This window comes from Dermochelys coriacea, chromosome 24 (assembly GCF_009764565.3).
Source record: "Dermochelys coriacea isolate rDerCor1 chromosome 24, rDerCor1.pri.v4, whole genome shotgun sequence".
Classification (NCBI taxonomy): Eukaryota; Metazoa; Chordata; order Testudines; family Dermochelyidae; genus Dermochelys; species Dermochelys coriacea.
Genome location: NC_050091.1, coordinates 12,016,187 through 12,033,937, shown reverse-complemented (window position 1 = coordinate 12,033,937; position 17,751 = coordinate 12,016,187). Strand labels below are relative to the sequence as shown.

The 17,751-nt window shown below is 64.5% G+C and overlaps 3 protein-coding genes across 3 annotated transcripts in view; all 3 read left to right on the top strand.

Moving 5' to 3' along the window:
• Positions 1-1,146, top strand: part of LOC122457425 — a 3,382-nt gene extending 2,236 nt beyond the window's left edge. The window contains exons 4-5 of the mRNA XM_043502282.1: positions 759-971; positions 1,039-1,146. Of these exons, the coding sequence (XP_043358217.1) occupies positions 759-971; positions 1,039-1,146 (321 nt within the window). The remainder of the gene's footprint in view (positions 1-758; positions 972-1,038) is intronic.
• A 1,005-nt stretch (positions 1,147-2,151) lies between these two features.
• Positions 2,152-4,948, top strand: LOC119848063 (transmembrane protein 145-like). Its single transcript, XM_043502132.1, has 2 exons — positions 2,152-2,556; positions 4,163-4,948. Exons 1-2 carry the CDS (start codon positions 2,359-2,361, stop codon positions 4,640-4,642), a joined length of 678 nt encoding a protein of 225 aa, XP_043358067.1. The 5' UTR covers positions 2,152-2,358; the 3' UTR covers positions 4,643-4,948.
• Positions 4,949-6,477: 1,529 nt separating this feature from the next.
• The window catches only part of MEGF8 (multiple EGF like domains 8), a 43,978-nt gene continuing 32,704 nt past the window's right edge, over positions 6,478-17,751 (top strand). Inside the window, 6 exon segments of the mRNA XM_038383431.2 lie at positions 6,478-6,710; positions 7,561-7,724; positions 8,083-8,289; positions 8,537-8,717; positions 8,954-9,042; positions 11,243-11,462. Coding sequence (XP_038239359.2) covers positions 6,512-6,710; positions 7,561-7,724; positions 8,083-8,289; positions 8,537-8,717; positions 8,954-9,042; positions 11,243-11,462 — 1,060 coding nt within the window. The 5' untranslated portion in view covers positions 6,478-6,511.

Here is a 17,751-nt window from a genome sequence, read left to right as displayed (position 1 = left end):
TCAAAGATCAAGAGGGACAGAGCACAGGTCGTCATGGTCGCCCCAGCATGGCCGTGCCCATGCTGCTTCGGCGCGCTGACGGATCTGGCAGTAGCTGCCCCCGGTCACCGCCCAGCTGCCCAGACCTCCTGTCGCAGGATCACGGCTGTTTCCTGCACCCAAACCTCGCCTCCGTCCGCCTTGCGGCGTGGATGCTGCGTGGCTGAACCCAGAGGAACGGACCTTCTCTAGGGAGGGGCAGGTCCCCCAGGAGACTAGAAAGCCTTCCCCTCGAGAGACTTGCCCGGCAGAGTGCACAAAGTTCTCCCCCACGCACCCATCCTAGGCTGCCTGCTCCACCCAAAGAACCAGGGCCTAGCCCTGTCTTCCATCAAGGTTGGTCTAGTGGCCATCTCGGCCTTTCACCCACGCGTCCGGGGAAATCGGTGTTCTCCCAAGAGAGGTCGGTCAGGCTCCTACGGGGCCTACAGAAGCTCTTCCCAGCGGTTCGGAACCTGGTCTCTCAATGGGACCTCGCTCTGGCCCTCGCCAGCTCACAGGCCTCCCAGCCTAGGGGCTTCAGCTGTTGTGAGACGTCGCCTTCCCTGTGGCAGTGACATCAGGAGACAAGGGCCAGAGCTGAAACCAGGACCTCGGAGCCGCTGTATACGCTGTTCTGCAAGGACACGGAGCAACTGTGACCCCCCCGGCCTCCTGCCAAAGGAGGTGTCCTCTCGCCACACCAGCCAGGACATCTTCCTGCTGGTGTTCTGTCCCAGCCGTGCTTGCATGCTGAGGAGAGGAACCTGGATGCCCTGGACGCCAATCATGCCCTGGCATGTACCAAGCCCTTCCGCAGGCCGACCCAGCTCTTCATGGCGACAGCAGGCGGGAGGAAGGGGCTCCTGGCGTCCTCGCAGAGGATCTCCAACTGGATCACCTCCTGCATCCGTACCCGTTATGGGCAGGCCCGGGTCCAGCTGCCGCCGTCAGTGAAAGGCCACTCAACCAGAGCGAAAGCGTCCTTGGGGGGTCTCCTTGGCGCACATCCCCATCCAGGACGTTGGCAGGGTCGCGTCGTGGTCCTCGGTTCACATGTTCCCGGTGCATTACGCCGTCACCCAGCAGGCCAGGGCCGATGCTGGGCGCGGCAGAGGTGTGTTGTAATCCACACGTCCATGAGCTCTACCCACCGTGGCGGCACTGCTTGGGAGTCAGCTAACCCAGAATGGACATGAGCGAGCACGGGGGAAAGTTACCTGTTCCGTGCCTGGCGTCCTTCGCGATGCTGCTCACGTCCATTCCACAACCCGCCCTCCTGCCCCGCTGTCAGAGTTCCCGGCAAGAAGGAACCGAGAGTGGAGGGAGCCGGCGGGGCCCCTTATACCACGCCATGCGGGCGCTGCTCCAGAGGGTGCCAGAGCTGGTCCCCGACAGACACCGCGGAGAGAAAATGTCCGGCACCAGTGCCAGCGGGGAGCGCACCCCTAACACGGAGTGGACGTGAGCGATGCATCTCGCAGAACACCGGTCAGGTAACAGGTAAGTGTCTTTCCCTGGTGAGCCCCCCTGCCCCCAGCATGCTCCGGGCTCCTGACTGGCGGAGGGCGGGGGTCCCAGGGGCTCTGCCGTGCTCCCCAGCGCTGACCTCTTGTCACGGAGTCACCGGGCAATACTCGGGAACTGCTCCCTACAAAACCAGTCTGGACTCTGGTGAAGTCTCCTCTCTGGGAGCAGCCTGTCTGCAGGGCAAAAAAGCTCACCCGGCTCCCCCCTTCCTGGGTCTGACTCGGAGCATCCAGCATCCTCTGCCCCTCCGTGTGCTTCCCACAGCGAGTCCGCCCAGGTGGGATCCTGGGGGGGCCAGAGGGTCCTGCCCCCCAACTTCGCAGTCAGACGTGACTCTCAGCCAGCCAGTAAAACGGAGGTTTATTAGACGACAGGAACATGGTCTAAAACAGAGCTTGTAGGTGCAGAGAACAGGACCCCACAGCTGGGTCCATTTTGGGGGGCAGTGAGCCAGACAACCCCGTCTGCACTTCACTCCACGTCCCCAGCCAGCCCAAACTGCCTCCCACTCCAGACCCCCCCCCCCCGCTCTCAGCTTTGTCCTTTCCTGGGCCAGGAGGGCACCTGATTCCTTTGTTCTCCAACCCTTTAGCTCTCACCTTGCGGGGGGAAGGCCCAGGCCATCACTGGCCAGGAGACGGAGTGGCCCTTTATGTACCCTGGCCCTTTGCTCTGCAACAATTACACCCCCTTATCCCACCACCTAGAGACGTAAGAACTGCCTAGGGGAAACTGAGGCACCGCTACAATATTCAGAGGAAATATTAAGAACAGTCCCACTTCATCACATTCCTCCTCCCCCCACAGATCATGACACGCCCCTCGGCTGCCAACAAGAACTTCCCGTACCATGTGCGCACCTCACAGATCGGCATCGTGGAGGAGGGGGCGCCCGGCACCAAGTTCCCCCACCACGTCTACGGCAACGTGACCTTCATCAGCGACTCCGTCCCCAACTTCACCGAGCTCTTCTCCATCCCCCAGGGCCCGGTGGGGGGTGCCACCAACGTGAGAGATGGGGCTGGGCAAACAGCCCCTGCCCTGCTTGTCCCTCTCCCTGTCTACCCGGCCCCCTGCCCCAGGGGTCCCTGGATAACCGGTCCCACCTTGGGGGTTCTCTGGATAACCTGCCCCAAACCAGCGGTCGTGTGCAAACAGCCCCTGTCCCTGTCCCTGTTTACCCGGCCCCCTACCCTGGGCATCCCTGTCTACCCGGCCCGCTGCCCCGCCCTGGGGTTCCCTGGATAACTGGCCCCGCCCTGGAGGTCTCCAGATAACCTGCCCCAAACCAGGGGTCCTGTGCAAACAGCCCCTGTCCCTGTCCACCTGGCACCCTGCCCTGGGGGTCCCTGGATAACCGGTCTCTGCCCTGCCCTAGAGGGGCCACATCCCGGCGCTGGGTGAGGGGCGCCCCCATCACGGGGTCGCAGGCTCGGGGCTCTGGAACGGCTCCGAATGAGGCTCATGCAGGACTCTGGGGCAGCGTCTCCCCTCAGGGCCACTGTCACCAGGGCCAAGAGCCTGTCGGCTTTGGGGCCTCCTGGGTCCGACCACGGGGAGCGTTCAGCCCCCTGGTCGCCCCGGGTTATTAGTTGGGGGGAACCCTGCGTAGAACAGAGCTTCTGACCAGGGACCTGCAGCAAAGTCCAGCCGGGGGGCAGGGGCTGGGGCAGGAATCCAGAGCCCTGGGCTCCAGCCCCCCCACCCCAAGCCAGGAGACTGACCAGTTTCCCCCAGCCCAGCTTCCCACCCTCTGTAGCCCCCCCTCCTCCTTTGTCCCTTTCCGCAGGCAAAAGGTCACCTGGTCTCTTTGTTCCCAACACCTGATGGGGGGGTCGGTTGCTAGGTTACAGGGTGTCCACCATTCTGTGCCCCAGGTATTTACACCTGCCCTCCAGGGATCTCCGCAGGGTCACACACCTGTATCTCCCCCTCCCCCGCCCAGATACATAAGCAATACATGGGGAAACTGAGGCACGCACAAAGTATTCAGAGAAAAAATTAAGAACATTCACAGTTTGTCACACCCCCTGTATAGCCAGCCCCCTGCCCCACCCCAGAGAGGTCCCCGTTAACCTGCCCCGCCCCAGAGGGGTTCCGTCCCAGTGCTGGCCGAGGGGTCCCTGTATAACCAGCCCCTGCCCTGCCCCAGAGGGGTCCCCAGTGACCAGCCCCCTGCCCCTCCCCAAAGGGGTCCCCGGTAACCTGCCCCGCCCCAGAGGGGCTCTGTCCCAGTGCTGGCCGAGGGGTCCCCAGTAACCAGCCCCTGCCCCGCCCCAGAGGAGTCCCCGGTAACCTGCCCTGCCCCAGAGGGGTCCCCGGTAACCTGCCCTGCCCCAGAGGGGCTCTGTCCCAGTGCTGGCCGAGGGGTCCCTGTATCACCAGCCCCTGCCCCGCCCCAGAGGGGTCTCCAGTGACCAGCCCCTGCCCCGCCCCAGAGGAGTCCCCGGTAACCTGCCCCGCCCCAGAGGGGCTCTGTCCCAGTGCTGGCCGAGGGGTCCCCAGTAACCAGCCCCTGCCCTGCCCCAGAGGGACCGCGTCCCAGCGCCAAGGGAGGGGTCCCTGTATACTCAGGCTTGCGCCCCCGGCACTGACCCCTCGGCTCTGCCCGCAGGCACGTGAGCAGGTGGAGGAGACGCCGACGGAGCGGATGACGTCAGAGCTCAGCAGGCCCCATGTGCTGCTGAAACCCCCCCTGGGGGGTGAGAGCCAGCCCCCCCCATACCAGCTACAGGCCCCCCAGCTGCACCCCCCCAGCGGCTACACCGAGTACTTCAGCATGCACACGGGGGTGCACGGCCCGTCTAGGGGCCCATCCCCCGTAGTCTGCCCCAGCCGCTGCAGACTGAGGGGGCCGGACCGCTACAGGCCCCCCCCCATCCATGTAACCCCTTCCTCCTGGGTAGCTCCTTCATGCCTCCCTCATGGCCCCCAGCCTCCTGCCTCAGTGACCCCACGGGGCCCCCCCAGCACGGCTGCCCCCAGCGCGCTGATGGGGCTGGAGTGGGGGGTGAGTGGCCTCCCATGGGAGTGTCCCAGCTCCCCTTCCCCCCACAGTGTGGGGGGGCTGGGACTGAATGAACATGGGGGTTGATCCCCACAACAGGGCTGGGAGCCCTCTCTCCCCCCCACCGTGAGCATCGGCTGGGGACCCAACCCCCACCCACCCCTCCCCTGGCGCCTATCGAGTGTGTGGGGGGGCAGTGCTCTTGTTACCATTCCCTCCCATACCCAGGCTACCTGTCCTCCCACCCCAGTCAACCCCCTCCCCAAGTTCCCTGTGCCCCCCAAGGACATTGCCCCCCAGCCCTTCCCCCACCCCCACTTCTGTGCCACAGATTCTGGCGCCGAAATTTCTGGAGTTGTTTTTGCCAAAATAAAGAGGATTCTTGTGTTTCTATTGGACTGTGGAGTGTGTGTAGGGTGGGGGCCCAGGGTGTGTGTGGGGTGGGGGCAGGGGCCCAGAGTGTGTGTAGGGTGGGGGCCCAGAGTGTGTGTGGGGTAGGGCGGGGGCAGGGGCCCGGAGTGTGTGGGGTGCAGGGTCCAGGGTGTGTGTGGGGGGACAGGGGCCCAGAGTGTGTGGGGCACGGGGGCAGGGGCCCGGTGTGTTTGGGAGATGGAGGCCTGGAGTGTGTGTGGAGCTGGGGCTGGGGCTGGGAAGGGTGGGGAGGAGCAGGGGCTGGTTGTAGGTCGAGGGGGAGCAGGGGCCAGTTGTAGGTGGGCGGGGAGTAGGGGCCGGTTGTAGGTCGGGGGCGGGCTGTCCGCAGGGTGGCCCAGAGGTAACAGCCCGCGGCTGTCAGTAGGCTTCAGAGTTAACGTCCCGTGGGGGGACCGGGGCTGTGACCGACCGGGAATTATCGGTGACGTGTGTATGACTGAGCGGGGGGAAGGGGCGGGGCTGATGGGGGCGGGGCCTGTTTCTCCTCCGGCGGAGCGCCCTGCCGCACCAGCTCGGGGCGGAACCAGCGAGACGGGAGCCCAGAGCGGCCGGGCCGGGCCCCTCCCGCCGCGCAGCCCCGCCCGCTCTATGGTTCCGCGCACCGCTCTGGCCTCGCGTCTCGCTGCTCCCGGCTCGGAGTCCGCCACGGGCAGAGCGAGCGGGTGAGAGACCGGGCCCTATAGACCCCCCGGCCCCTATGGGCCTCCTGCCCGCCCGGGCCCGCCCAGACCCCATAAGTGTCCCGCCTCCGGGCCCCCTATCGCTGCAGGGTCCCCGCGCGGCTTTGGGGGCGCCCGGGGCCGGGGCCGTGGGGGCTGGGGCTGGGGGGGCGCCCGGGGACCGGGGCCGGGGCCGAGGGGGTTGGGGGGTCGGAGCTGGGGTTGGGGGGGCGCCCGGGGCCGGGGCTGGGGTTGGGGGGGCGCCCGGGGCCGGGGGGGTTGGGGGGCTGGGGCCGGGGTTGGGGGGCGCGGCCGGGGCCGTGGGGGCTGGGGCCGGGTTGGGGGGGCACCGGGGCCGGGGCCGTGGGGTTGGGGCCGGGGTTGGGGGGGCACCCGGGGGCCGGGGCCGTGGAGGTTGGGGGGCTGGGGCCGGGGTTGGGGGGGCCGGAGCCGGGGCCGTGGCCGTGGCGGTTGGGGGGCCGGGGCCGGGGTTGGGGTGGCGCCCGGGGGCCGGGGCCGTGGCGGTTGGGGGGCCGGGGCTGGGGTTGGGGGGGCGCCCGGGGGCTGGGGCCGGGGCCGTGGCGGTTGGGGGGCCGGGGTTGGGGCCGTGGCGGTTGGGGGGCCGGGGCCGGGGGGGATGGGGGGCCGGGGCCGGGGTTGGGGCCGTGGCGGTTGGGGGGCCGGGGCCGTGGGGGATGGGGGGCCGGGGCCGGGGTTGGGGGGGGCACCCGGGGGCCGGGGCCGTGGGGGTTGGGGGGGCTCCCGGGGCTGTCCCCGGGGGGTCACCGCATTGTCGCACCCCTGACCCCCATCTGCCCCGCAAAGGTTGGCTCATGGAGCCCCCCGACGCCCGCTGAGCCCAGCGATGGATGGCGCCGCGCCCCCTTCCCGCAGCCCCGGCCCGCTGCTGGCCCTGGCTCTGGCGCTGGCGCTGAGCGGGGCCCGCTGGGCCGGCGCCGGAGACTGCAAGGGGCAGCGCCAGGTGCTGCGGGGCCCCGAGGGGTTCGTCAGCGACGGGCCGGGCAACTACTCTGTGAACGGGAACTGCGAGTGGCTGATAGAAGGTGGGGGGACCCGTGGGGCACCAACCACACACGGGGGGCACCAGCGATGCCACCGGGGGCCTCGAGCAGGGGCCCTCCCCTCTGGGCTCGGGCTGGGGGCCCCGCGCCTGGTGCCAGGCCCCAAGGACGATTTGAGGGTCCAAAGCCAGAACCACCAGGAGCTCCCACGGTTCAGCTGGGCCCAGGGCGGGTCGGGGGGACCCGGGGTCGGGGGCTCTTGGCTCCGGCAGCGAAAGGCGGACACAGCCATGGCCGGGACGGGGAGCTGGACCCGGCCAGACGGGGCATCGGGAGGGGAATGGCCCATTGGACCACGGATCCCCTGTCTCTGAGGCCGTTAGGGTTCTGCCTGGCTGCCTGTGGGGGCTCTGCCCCGGGGGGGATTTGGGGCAGGTCTCTGGCGGGTCGGACGACACGAGCACAGTAGTACGTTCTGGCCTGGAAATCAATGAAAGCCTGGGGGGCTCAGAGCCCTGGGGGGCACCGTGGTGCATGCTGGGAGCCGTGCTCCCTGTGGCGGGAGGTCAGAGCCCTGGGGGGCACCGTGGTGCATGCTGGAAGCCGTGCTCCCTGTGGCGGGAGGTCAGAGCCCTGGGGGGCACCGTGGTGCATGCTGGAAGCCGTGCTCCCTGTGGCGGGAGGTCAGAGCCCTGGGGGGCACCGTGGTGCATGCTGGGAGCCGGGCTCCCCGTGGGTGGGGGTTAAAACGGGTACCGTGGTGCATGCTGGGAGCTGGGCTCCCCGTGGGGGGGGTCAGAGCCCTGGGGTTGCCGTGGTACATGCTGGGAGCCGGGCTCCCCACGGGGCAGCATTGGTGTCCCGTGTCTGACCGCCCACGCCGTCTCCCCAGCCCCCAGCAGCCGGCACCACGTGCTCTTGACCTTCCTGTTCATGGACACGGAGTGCACCTACGACTACCTCTTCGTCTACGACGGCGACTCCCCGCGCTGCCCCCTGCTGGCCAGCCTGAGCGGCAGCACCCTGCCCACCCCCCTCGAGGCCACCTCCGGCAAGGTGACCCCTTGGCAGGGAGGGGCTGGAGCGTGAGAAGGGGGGATGGTGGAAGGCGAGGGGAGAGTCCAGGAGAGGGTACTGGGATCAGTGGGGGAAGGGGCTGGGAGGGGTTGTTGGGGAAGTGGGGGGCTGGGAGGGAGGTTGGGGCTGGGGAGAGTTTGGAGGATGGGGGTTACTGGGGTCTGTGGGGGGCTGGGAGGGAGGTTGGGGGGTTACTGGGGTCTGGGGGGGTAGGTGGGAGATTGAGGGACTGGGGGGTTACTGGGTCTGTGGGGAGGCTGGGAGGGGACTGGGATCTGGGGGGAGGTGGGGGTTGGGGGGCTCATGTGTTTGACCCCCATCTCCCCCCCACCCCCAGATGCTGCTGCACCTGTTCAGTGACGCCAACTACAACCTGCTGGGCTTCAACGCCAGCTATCGGGTCTCGCTCTGCCCCCGCGGCTGCTCCGGCCACGGCACCTGCAAGCCCCACGGCCAGTGCCAGTGTCAGCCTGGCTGGGGGGGGCCTGACTGCGCTGTGCCCCACTGCGACAGCTACTGCCTGGGCCACGGGGCCTGTGACCAGGTGAGACCCTGAGCCCTGCTGCCCCCCTAAGCCCCACCGCTCCCCCAGCCCCACTGCGACAGCTACTGCCTGGGCCATGGGGCCTGTGACCAGGTGAGACCCCTGAGCCCCTCTGCCTCCACCACCAGGTACGTGAGACTCTCCCCCACGCTGCTCCCTCTCCCCTGTGACCAGAGGGAAGGGCCAGGACCCCAGGGCTGGGGGATCTGCGAGCCGGGACCCTCAGTCCATCTGTCTGTCCCCACAGGAATCTGACCGGTGCCGGTGCCAGCCAGGCTTTGTGGGCGAGGCCTGTGACCTGGCGCTGGGCGAGAACCAGGGCGCCGGGCGCTGGTACAACGTGAGCTCCACCGACCCCCACTTCCGGCCCCGCACGGCTGCCGCCGGCGCTGTCCTGCCCCCCACCGGGGCGCTATACATCTTCGGGGGTGAGAGACACCGCCGCTGCGAGGGAGGGGTTGGGGGGCCACCTTGGGGGGGGTGGGGACCTGGTGCGGGGGGGATGCAGTGGGGTTGAGGGGAGGTGGGGCAGGATGGGGATGCAGTGGGGGCAGGAGTTGGGGAGGGAGGTTAGGGGAGACAGAGGGGGGTTGGGTGGGGATGGGGGTGCAGTGGGGAGGGGCAGGCATTGGGAGTCCCTCTCACAGCTGCTCTGTTCCCCAAGGGCTGGACCTGAACACTGCGCTGGGCGACCTCGTCATCTACAACTTCACCTCCAACCTGTGGCAGAGCCGGGTGCTGAGCCCCTCCCCGGTACGTTCCCCCCTCCTGTTCCCCTCCTCCATGGTATGTCCCCTGGCCTGTATGTGTTCCCCCCTCCTGTCCCCCTCCTTCCCGATACGTCTCCCCCCATACATGCCCTCCCCATACATGCCCCCCTCCTGTGCCCCTCCTCCATGGTAAGTCCCCCCCGTCCCCCCTCTCTGGTACGTGCCCCCCCCCCGCTGGGCCCGGCTGAGCGGCTCCCCAGCACCCTCTCTCACGCTGCGCGCTCGGCGCTGCCTGGCCCACTCCTGTACCGATCAGAGACGCAGTGTGTCAGAGCGCCAGGGTGAATCCGGTGCCCCGGGGTTGGCAGAGCCAGGGAAGGCAGCTTGGCCGGGAGTTCCCAGATCCCCAGGTGTGGGGCAGGTCAGACGGGTACAGCAAAGCCAAGGTCGTGTCTACACGGCAGCGTTTTGTTGACAAGTTACGCTGCCGAGTTAACCTGCCGGCAGAGCGGGGCCCCACTAGCAGCTCCTGCAGGACACAGAGTAGAGCCCAGCGGGGAGCTACGCACCGTGCAACAGGCCGCAAAGGGCTCTGGGGAGGGTTTGCAAAGCCTTACGGGGCAGGTCCAGCCTCACGGGATGCATCATCCCTTGGGTATCCTCTTCCATCGCCAGCCGGTTTGCAACTGACGTGAGGGGGGTGGTTTGAGTGTGAGACAGGGAGCGTGTGTGTGTGTGTGTGTGTGTGTGTGTGTGTGTGTGTGTGTGTGTGTGTGGTGGGGGAGACTGGGAGCGTGTGTGGGAGTGAGTGTGTCGACACGCCACCTCTTTACATTCACACAGCAGCCGGAACAACCAATCCTGGGGAGGGGGACCCGCCCGCACAGCACACCGGTTCCTGGTGCCAGGAGAGCAGGGTCCCACGTTCATGCTTCTCCGCGCCCTCCCGGAGCACCCCCTCAGCGGCTTTGAGCTCTCCAGGCTGGGAGTCCAAGCGGGGGGGAGGGGGGGTGTCTGCAGGGCACCAAGTTGCAAACAGGGAGCAGAGCGGTCACGCGGGCATTGTGGGATACTGGGGGAGGCCAGTTCCACGGGCGTCCTGAACGTCACGTCTACACTGCTGTCGCTCTGCTTTGCCTTTCCTTGGGTTGCTCTGATTTTCACGGCAGCGCAGCCGAGTTTTGCGTCAGAAGCAGCCATGTAGACAAACAGGCTCCGGGCCAGCCAGGGTCTCTTACTGGCTGCCTGCTCCCCAGGCAGGGCCAGCTCTGCCCCGCGCCCCATACGGCCCTGGCCTCCGTTTTCCCCACGCAGGAGTCTTGCCTAAGTTGGTTGTTTTCCAGAGACTTTGGCCCCCCTTGGTGGAAGGACTCCCCCCCCACACACACACCACGCCTGGGGAGCCCAGCTCCCAGCATGCACCACGGCACCCCCCCAGGCCTCTGACCCTCATTCTCAGCTGGCCAGAGCTCTAGCCCCTGGCGTTCGTCCAGTGATGGTGCCAGAGGGGGTGTCTCGCCTTTTTCGTCTCCCCCATGGCTCCGTGACCCTGGTCCCTGAGGCTGGGTGAGCTCCAGCTGCTGGCCCCATTTCCTGGCCCCAGTTCCCGGCAGCCCGGGAGGGAGCGTAATGTCCGCGCGTCTCTATTTCCTCCGGCACCGGGGCGCTGCTCACTTTCCCAGGGCCTGTGCGCCGTGCTTTGGGCCGGTCATGCTGGGCTGTGTCCCCTGCCACCCCAGCTGCATCCTTTGGGCAGGGCAGACACCCTCCCCACCAGCCTGGTTAGACACAGGCTAGTCACGGCCCCCACGAATACCCACAGCCGGCAATGCCACAGCCTGTGTCCAGTTCACTGAAGGAGCAGCAGCCAGCACCAGTGATCATCCAGTGGTACCCCGGGGTGTCGCTGGTGCTGAGGTCGTGGTGGTAGCACGGTGGGTGGTGCGGAGGCGCCCTGCCCCCTTGCAGTACTGCAGGAGGGCTAACCCAGGCTGACCCGGGGGGACAGGGCAGAGCCTTCAGTCTGGGAGGGGGCGGCTGTCACCGACTTCGCATTCCCACGTGGTCCCATCTGCCTCCCCAGGATGCTGGTGGCAGCAGGGGCAGGTTTCCGATCCATCTCCTGGCCCAGCGTGGGGTGTAGCGAATGCGTCAGGCCGGGCTGTCAGCCGCAGACTGTGTCACACACACACACCCTGCCCGCGGTGGTGTGTCCCCTGCGTTAACCCCCTCTCTCCCCACAGGCGGCCCGTCACTCCCACGTGGCAGTGGCCTGGCAGGGCTTCCTGGTGCTGTGTGGCGGGGAGCTGGCCAATGGCTTCTTGGCCAGCGATGTCTGGATGTACCAACCCCACGCGGGGCGCTGGCTGGAGCTGGGCCCCTCCAACGCCACGGGCTCCCTGCCCCGCGGCCTGGCCAGCCACGCCGCAGCTGTGGTCGACGCGTGGCTCTATGTCTTCGGAGGTGAGATGTGGGCTGGGAGCCAGGACGCCTGGGTTCCCTCCCTGGCTCCGGGAGGGAAGTGGGGGCTAGTTTTCAGAGCAGCGGAGCTGGGAGCCAGGTGTCCCAGGGTTGCAGGCTCAGGGCTCTGGCAGGGCTCTGAATGAAGCCAGCCAGGACTCTGGGGCTGCGTCTCCCCTCAGGGCCACTGGCACCAGGGCCAGGAGCCTGCTCAGCTGTGGCCTTCCTGGGTTCGACCTCGGAGCGTTCAGCCCCTTGGTGACCCCGGGAGCACCCTGCAGTGAGTGCCCCTGGACGAGACCCTTGGGGAGCTTCACGCATCACCAAAGGGACCTGCCCCTCGCAGCCAGCAGCGACTCCCAGCCAGCGTGTGACACTGATGGGTTATTAGTTGTGGAGACTCCAACACCCCCTTGTCACGGAGTCCCCTGGTGATGCTCTGAAACTGCTCCCTACGAAGCCAGGCAGGACTCTGGGGAAGTCTCCTCTCTGTGAGCAGCCTGTCCCCATGGCACACAGCTCACCCGGCTTCCCCCTTCCTGGGTCTGACCTCGGAGCATTCAGCGTCCTCTGCCCCTCCCTGCGCTTCCCACAGCAAGTCCACCCAGGCAGGGTCCTGGGGGGGCCAGAGGGTCCTGCCCCCAAACTCCGCAGTCAGCCGTGACTCTCAGCCAGCTAGTAAAACAGAAGGTTTATTAGATGACAGGAGCATGCCTCCGATACACCCAGACTTTGACAACGCCCCCCCTTTACCCCACCCAAGTCTTTCGCCCCACAAGCCTTTCGGGGACTTTCATTTCGCCTCATGCACTCAGGCTGCGATCAGGAGGAGGCTTGGAAAGCAGATTGGGCTCAGGGCATGGCTACACTTGCAGGCGTAGAGCGCTGTGGGTTAAACCTGCCTTCGGCAAGTGCAGCAGGGAAAGCATTGCAGTCTGTCCACGCTGACAGCTGGCAGCGTACTGGTGTGGCCGCTTTTGTGGCCTTTGCAGTGGCATTGAGATTGGTGCATTATGGGCAGCTATCCCAAGTGACTGCAACGTGCTTTTCAAATGAGGGGAGTGGAGTGTGACAGGGAGTGTTGTGTGTATGTGGGGGGAGAGAATGGATTTTTGGGGGCTGAGAGCATGTCAGCGTGCTGTCTTGTAAGTTCAGACAGCAGTGGACCCCCCCCACCCCGGCCTCTCTCTCCTCCACAGTAATGAAACGGAGCTTTCAAAGGGCGCTTCCCCATTCCTGGGTGAGTTCCAAACAATGAGAAGAGTGGCCACGTGGCTTAAAGGATTAGGGGACGTTTCCAGAGGCTGATCAGGGTGCGGTAATGCAACACCTCGTCCACACTGACCCCACAGGGCTCCAGCCACTACGCAGCAAGCGTTAATCTTCTCGCCAAGATGGAGCACCAGGAGCGCTCTACCTGCCTTGCCAGTGTGGACCGGGAGTGAGCTCGGGCGCCCAGGGCTGCTTTAATGCTCTACCTCACACATGCAGCCACGCCTGAAACAAGACAGAAAACAAAAAGCACCTAGTGACAGATCCCAGGCAGCAGATGTCTGGGTTTGACCTTCCGTGGGTGTCTGAGAGAGTTGGAGCTCAGGCAGTGGGAACTGCAGGAGGAGCAGGAAGAGCGGGAAAAGCAGCGTCAGCATGAGCTGGAGGAGAAGAAGAAACAGAGGCAGCATGAGCTGGAGTTGGTCAGGCTGAGGAGCAGCAAGCCCCTGACTGGGGAGGGAGGGGGGACGCCAGATGGCACAGAGCTTTGATAAGTGCCTCCTGGCCCAGCATAAGGAGGCGGAGGACATGGATGACTTCCTGGATGCCTTTGAGACGGCCTGCGAGCTGCACCAGGTTGATCCTGCTGACAGGCTCCGGTTTCTCACCCCCTTACTGGACCCCAAGGCTGTGGCATTGTACTGCCGACTGGAAGGGGCAAAGAAAGGGGACTACAAACTATTCAAAAAGGCCCTGCTCCGTGAGTTTGGGCTGACTCCTGAGATGTATCGGGAAAGGTTCCTGAGTCAGCGTATAGCCATCCACATGGAGGGATATGCCACCAAGTGGGCAGAGGGGGCCCCGACGAAGGAGGACCTGGTTAAACTGATCATACTAGAGCAACTGTATGAGTGGTGCCCATCCGACCTAAGGCTATGGTTAGTGGACAAAAAGCCAGAGAACCCGAGACATGCAGGGCGGCTGGCTGATGAGTTTATGAAGAGCCGGACAGGGGGTGGCAGGGAGGAGTCCCAAAGGAACAGGCCCGCCACGATGCAGAGAGAGTCACCATGGGACTTCCCAGCAGGGAAATATGGCGAACCCCTTCCCAAGGGGAACACCTGGCGTCAGGACCATCTGACCCGCTCAAGGGAACCAATGGGACATGGGCTGCTATTATTGTGGTCAGAGAGGCCACATACGGACCCAATGCCCCAAGCTCAGGGAGAGACTGAGCAGACCGAACCCCCCAGGGTTAACTGGGTAGGGACCCAGCTGGATGAGGGGCAGGCTTCCCAGGCAAGGGGGGCTGGCAGTTTATCAACTGCTCAGGGAGGAAGAGGGCCCCAGACCAGCTCTTCCGGAGGGCTGGAGGCTCTGGACTCAGGGTTCTCGGTTTACAGGGTGGGCACGGGGCTGTCCCTCCGGAGAGAGGACCTTGTTCCTCTGGAGGTGGATGGGAGGAATGTCAATGGATACTGGGATATGGGTGCAGAGGTGATGCTGGCCCGGCCCGAGGTGGTGGCCCCAGATCGGGTGGTGCCCAACACCTACCTGACCTTGACAGGGGTGGGTAGGACGCCATTCAAGGTGCCTGTGGCAAGGGTACACCTGAAATGGAGGTCAAGGAGGGCCCCAAGGATGTGGGGGTGCACCACCATTTGCCCACTGCAGTGTTGATGGGGGGAGACCTAGAGGACTGGCCAAGCAAACCCCAGACCGCCCTGGTTGTGACCCGTAGCCAGAGCCGGCGAGGGGCACTGCACCCCGACCTTGGGGAGGGTACCACACCGGAGGTGCAGAACCCTACCCTGGTGGGGAGGGAGCGCCGAGGGGCACGGCTCAGAGAGGCTGTGGCCTCAGACCCGGCCAGCGAGAGGGAACCGGGCCCCATCCCCTCCCCAGCCGCTGAGTTCCAGGCCCAGTTGCAGAAAAATCCCTCCTTGCGGAAGCTCAGGGACCTGGCCGACCTCAGTGCAGTACAGACCATGAGGAGAGGTTGCCAGGAGAGGTTCCTGTGGGAGGAGGGGTTCCTGTACCGAGAATGGGCTCCCCCAGGGGAAGTGGAGTCCTGTGGGGTCAGGAGGCAGCTGGTGGTCCCCCAGAAGTATCGCCGCAAGCTCCTGTACCTGGCCCATGACATCCCCCTCTCAGGGCACCAGGGAATCCGGCGCACCCGGCCGAGGCTGCTACAGAACTTTTCGTGGCCTGGGGTCTTTACCACTGTCCGGCAGTATTGCCGATCCTGTGACCCCTGTCAGAGGGTGGGGAAGGCCCGGGACAAGGGGAAAGCGGCTTTGAAACCTTTGCCCATCATAGAGGAACCTTTCCAGAAGGTGACCATGGACATAGTGGGGCCTCTCAGCAAGACGACCCGGTCGGGGAAGAAATACATTCTGGTGGTGGTAGATTTCGCCACCCGCTACCCCGAGGCAGAGCCCTGAGCTTCCATTGAAGCAGACACTGTGGCAGATGCGCTGCTGACCATTTTCAGCCGAGTGGGGTTCCCCAAGAAAGTCTTGACAGACCAAGGATCCAACTTCATGTCAGCCCCGCTCTGGTGCTTGTGGGAGAAAGGTGGGATCCAGCACATCTGGGCCTCAGCATATCACCCCCAGTCCAATGGCCTGGTGGAGAGGTTCAACAGGACACTAAAGATGATGCTGAAAACCTTTATGAACCAGCACCCGCAGGATTGGGACAAGTACTTACCTCACCTGCTGTTTGCGTACAGGGAGGTGCCCCAGGGAGTCTACCGGATTTTCGCCTTTCGAACTGTTATATGGCAGGAGGGTGAGGGGCCCCCTGGACCTGATGAGAGACGAATGGGAGGGGAAGGCCACTCCCGATGGAGAGTCAGTGGTGGAGTATGTCCTGATCTTCTGAGAGAGACTTGCTGAACTCATGGGCCTGGCCAGGGAGAATTTGGCCAGAGCCCAGAAGAAGCAGAAGGTCTGGTATGACTGCGGGGATCCGGTCATGGTTCTCATCCCCGTGAGAAAGAACAAACTACAGGCCGCCTGGGAGGGCCCTTTCAAGGTTGTCAAGCCGCTAAATGAGGTAAACTATGTGGTGGAGCTGTTGAACCGGGCCCACCACCGCCGGGTGTACTATGTGAATATGATGAAGCCATATTATGCCAGGGGGAATATGGTGCTGGCCGTGTGTGGACATTGGGAGGAGCAGGGAGATGACTCTTTAGTAGATCTGTTCCCTGGGACCAGAGCTGGTTCACCCCTGGAAACAATTCCCCTCTCAGATCAGCTAACCCTGCCCAGCACACTGAGATCAGGGTGGTGCTGTATCCGTACCGACCGCTGTTTTCCAACCAGCCTGGACGCACTAATCTGACTGTCCGTCGGGTGCAGACAGGATTGAACCCACCGATGAGATGCTCCCCCTTCCGCGTGACAGGGAAAACTGCTCAGGATCTGGAAAGAGAGGTCAGGGACATGCTGGCTTTGGGCGTGATCCAGCCATCTGCCAGCCCTTGGGCCTCGCCGGTGGTGCTGATCCCCAAAAAGGACGGGTCGATCCGGTTCTGTGTGGATTATCGGAAGCTCAAGGCCATCACTGTAGCTGATGCCTACCCCATGCCCAGGTCTGACGAACTGCTAGACAAGCTGGGAGGAGCTTAAAAGAAAAGGAGGACTTGTGGCACCTTAGAGACTAACAAATTTATTTGAGCATAAGCTTTCGTGAGCTACAGCTCACTTCATCGGGTGCATTCGGTGGAAAATACAGGAGAAGCTCGATACCTTACAAAGGGCTACTGGCAAGTGCCGCTGGATGCAGATGCCCGGCTGAAATCGGTCTTTATCACCCCTCTGGGGCTCTATGAGTTCCTGACCCTGCCTTTCAGCCTCAAGGGAGCACTGGCCACCTTCCAGTGCCTGGTGGATCAGCTACTGAGGGGGATGGAGAGTTTTGCTGTGGCGTATATTGACGACATCTGTGTCTTTAGCCAGACCTGGGAGGACCATGTGTCCCAGGTTAGACAAGTGCTGGACTGGCTCCAGGAGGCTGGGCTAAGAAGTGCAAGGTGGGGATGGCAGAAGTATCTTACCTGGGCCACTGGGTGGGGAGCAGCTGCCTAAACCCGGAACCAGCTAAGATGGAGGTGATCAGAGACTGGCCCGCCCCCCACACCAAAAAGCAGGTCCAAGCCTTTATTGGGTTGGCAGGATACTGTCGAAAATTTGTGCCCAGCATTAGTGCCATAGCCGCCCCCATCACTGAGCTATGCAAGAAGGGGAAGCCAGACAAGGTGGTCTGGACCGAGCGATGCCAGGAGGCTTTCCGGGCACTGAAGGAGGCTCTGGCCAGTGGTCCAGTCCTGGCAAACTCAGACTTTGACAAGCCCTTTATGGTGTTCACCGACGCCTCAGACACGGGACTGAGGGGTTGTTAATGCAGGAGAAGGGAAAAAGGGGGAGAGACACCCCATCGTGTACCTGAGCAAGAAGTTGCTACCCCGGGAGCAACACTACGCGGCCATCAAGAAGGAGTGTCTGGCCATGGTGTGGGCCCTCAAGAAACTAGAGCCACATCTCTTCGGGCGACAGTTCACCGTGTAACCGATCACTCTCCCCGACCTGGCTGCACCAGATGAAAGGAGCCAACGCCAAGCTCCTGAGGTGGAGCCTGCTCCTGCAGGACTAGGACGTGGACATGGTCCACGTGAAGGGAAGTGCCAACATGAGAGCGGATGCGCTGTCCCAGAGAGGGGGCCCTGGACTTCCCCAGGTGACTGGTCAGAGCGACCCCGCTCAGTTCAGTCTTGAAGGGGGAGGAGATGGGACGCAGCAGGGAGCGGGGTGGACTGACCAGGGAATGGCGTCTAGTTCTGCTGGGACTGTCTGCATGGGGGATGGAAGAGCCGGGGGTGACTCCACTGGAGTGAGGAGACCTGAGCCTGTAACCGGAGCTGGGTGGGGGTTGGACCCAGGTGACACCTTTGCCTGGGAAAGTGGACAAAGGCTGGAGGAGGAGCTGGGGGGAGGAGTGAGACTGGGGGAAGGAGGGTTTTGGTTTCAGTTTTGGGCTGGGTGGTTGATCTCAGGCAACCCCAAGGCTGGGG

What these genes read in the sequence shown, in the direction of transcription:
- LOC119848063 (XM_043502132.1), top strand. Translation starts at nt 2,359, where the DNA reads ATGACACGCCCCTCGGCTGCCAACAAGAACTTCCCGTACCATGTGCGC. An exon ending in CGGTGGGGGGTGCCACCAAC is followed by an intron (nt 2,557 to 4,162) that starts GTGAGAGATGGG and finishes CTCTGCCCGCAG; the next exon opens with GCACGTGAGCAGGTGGAGGA.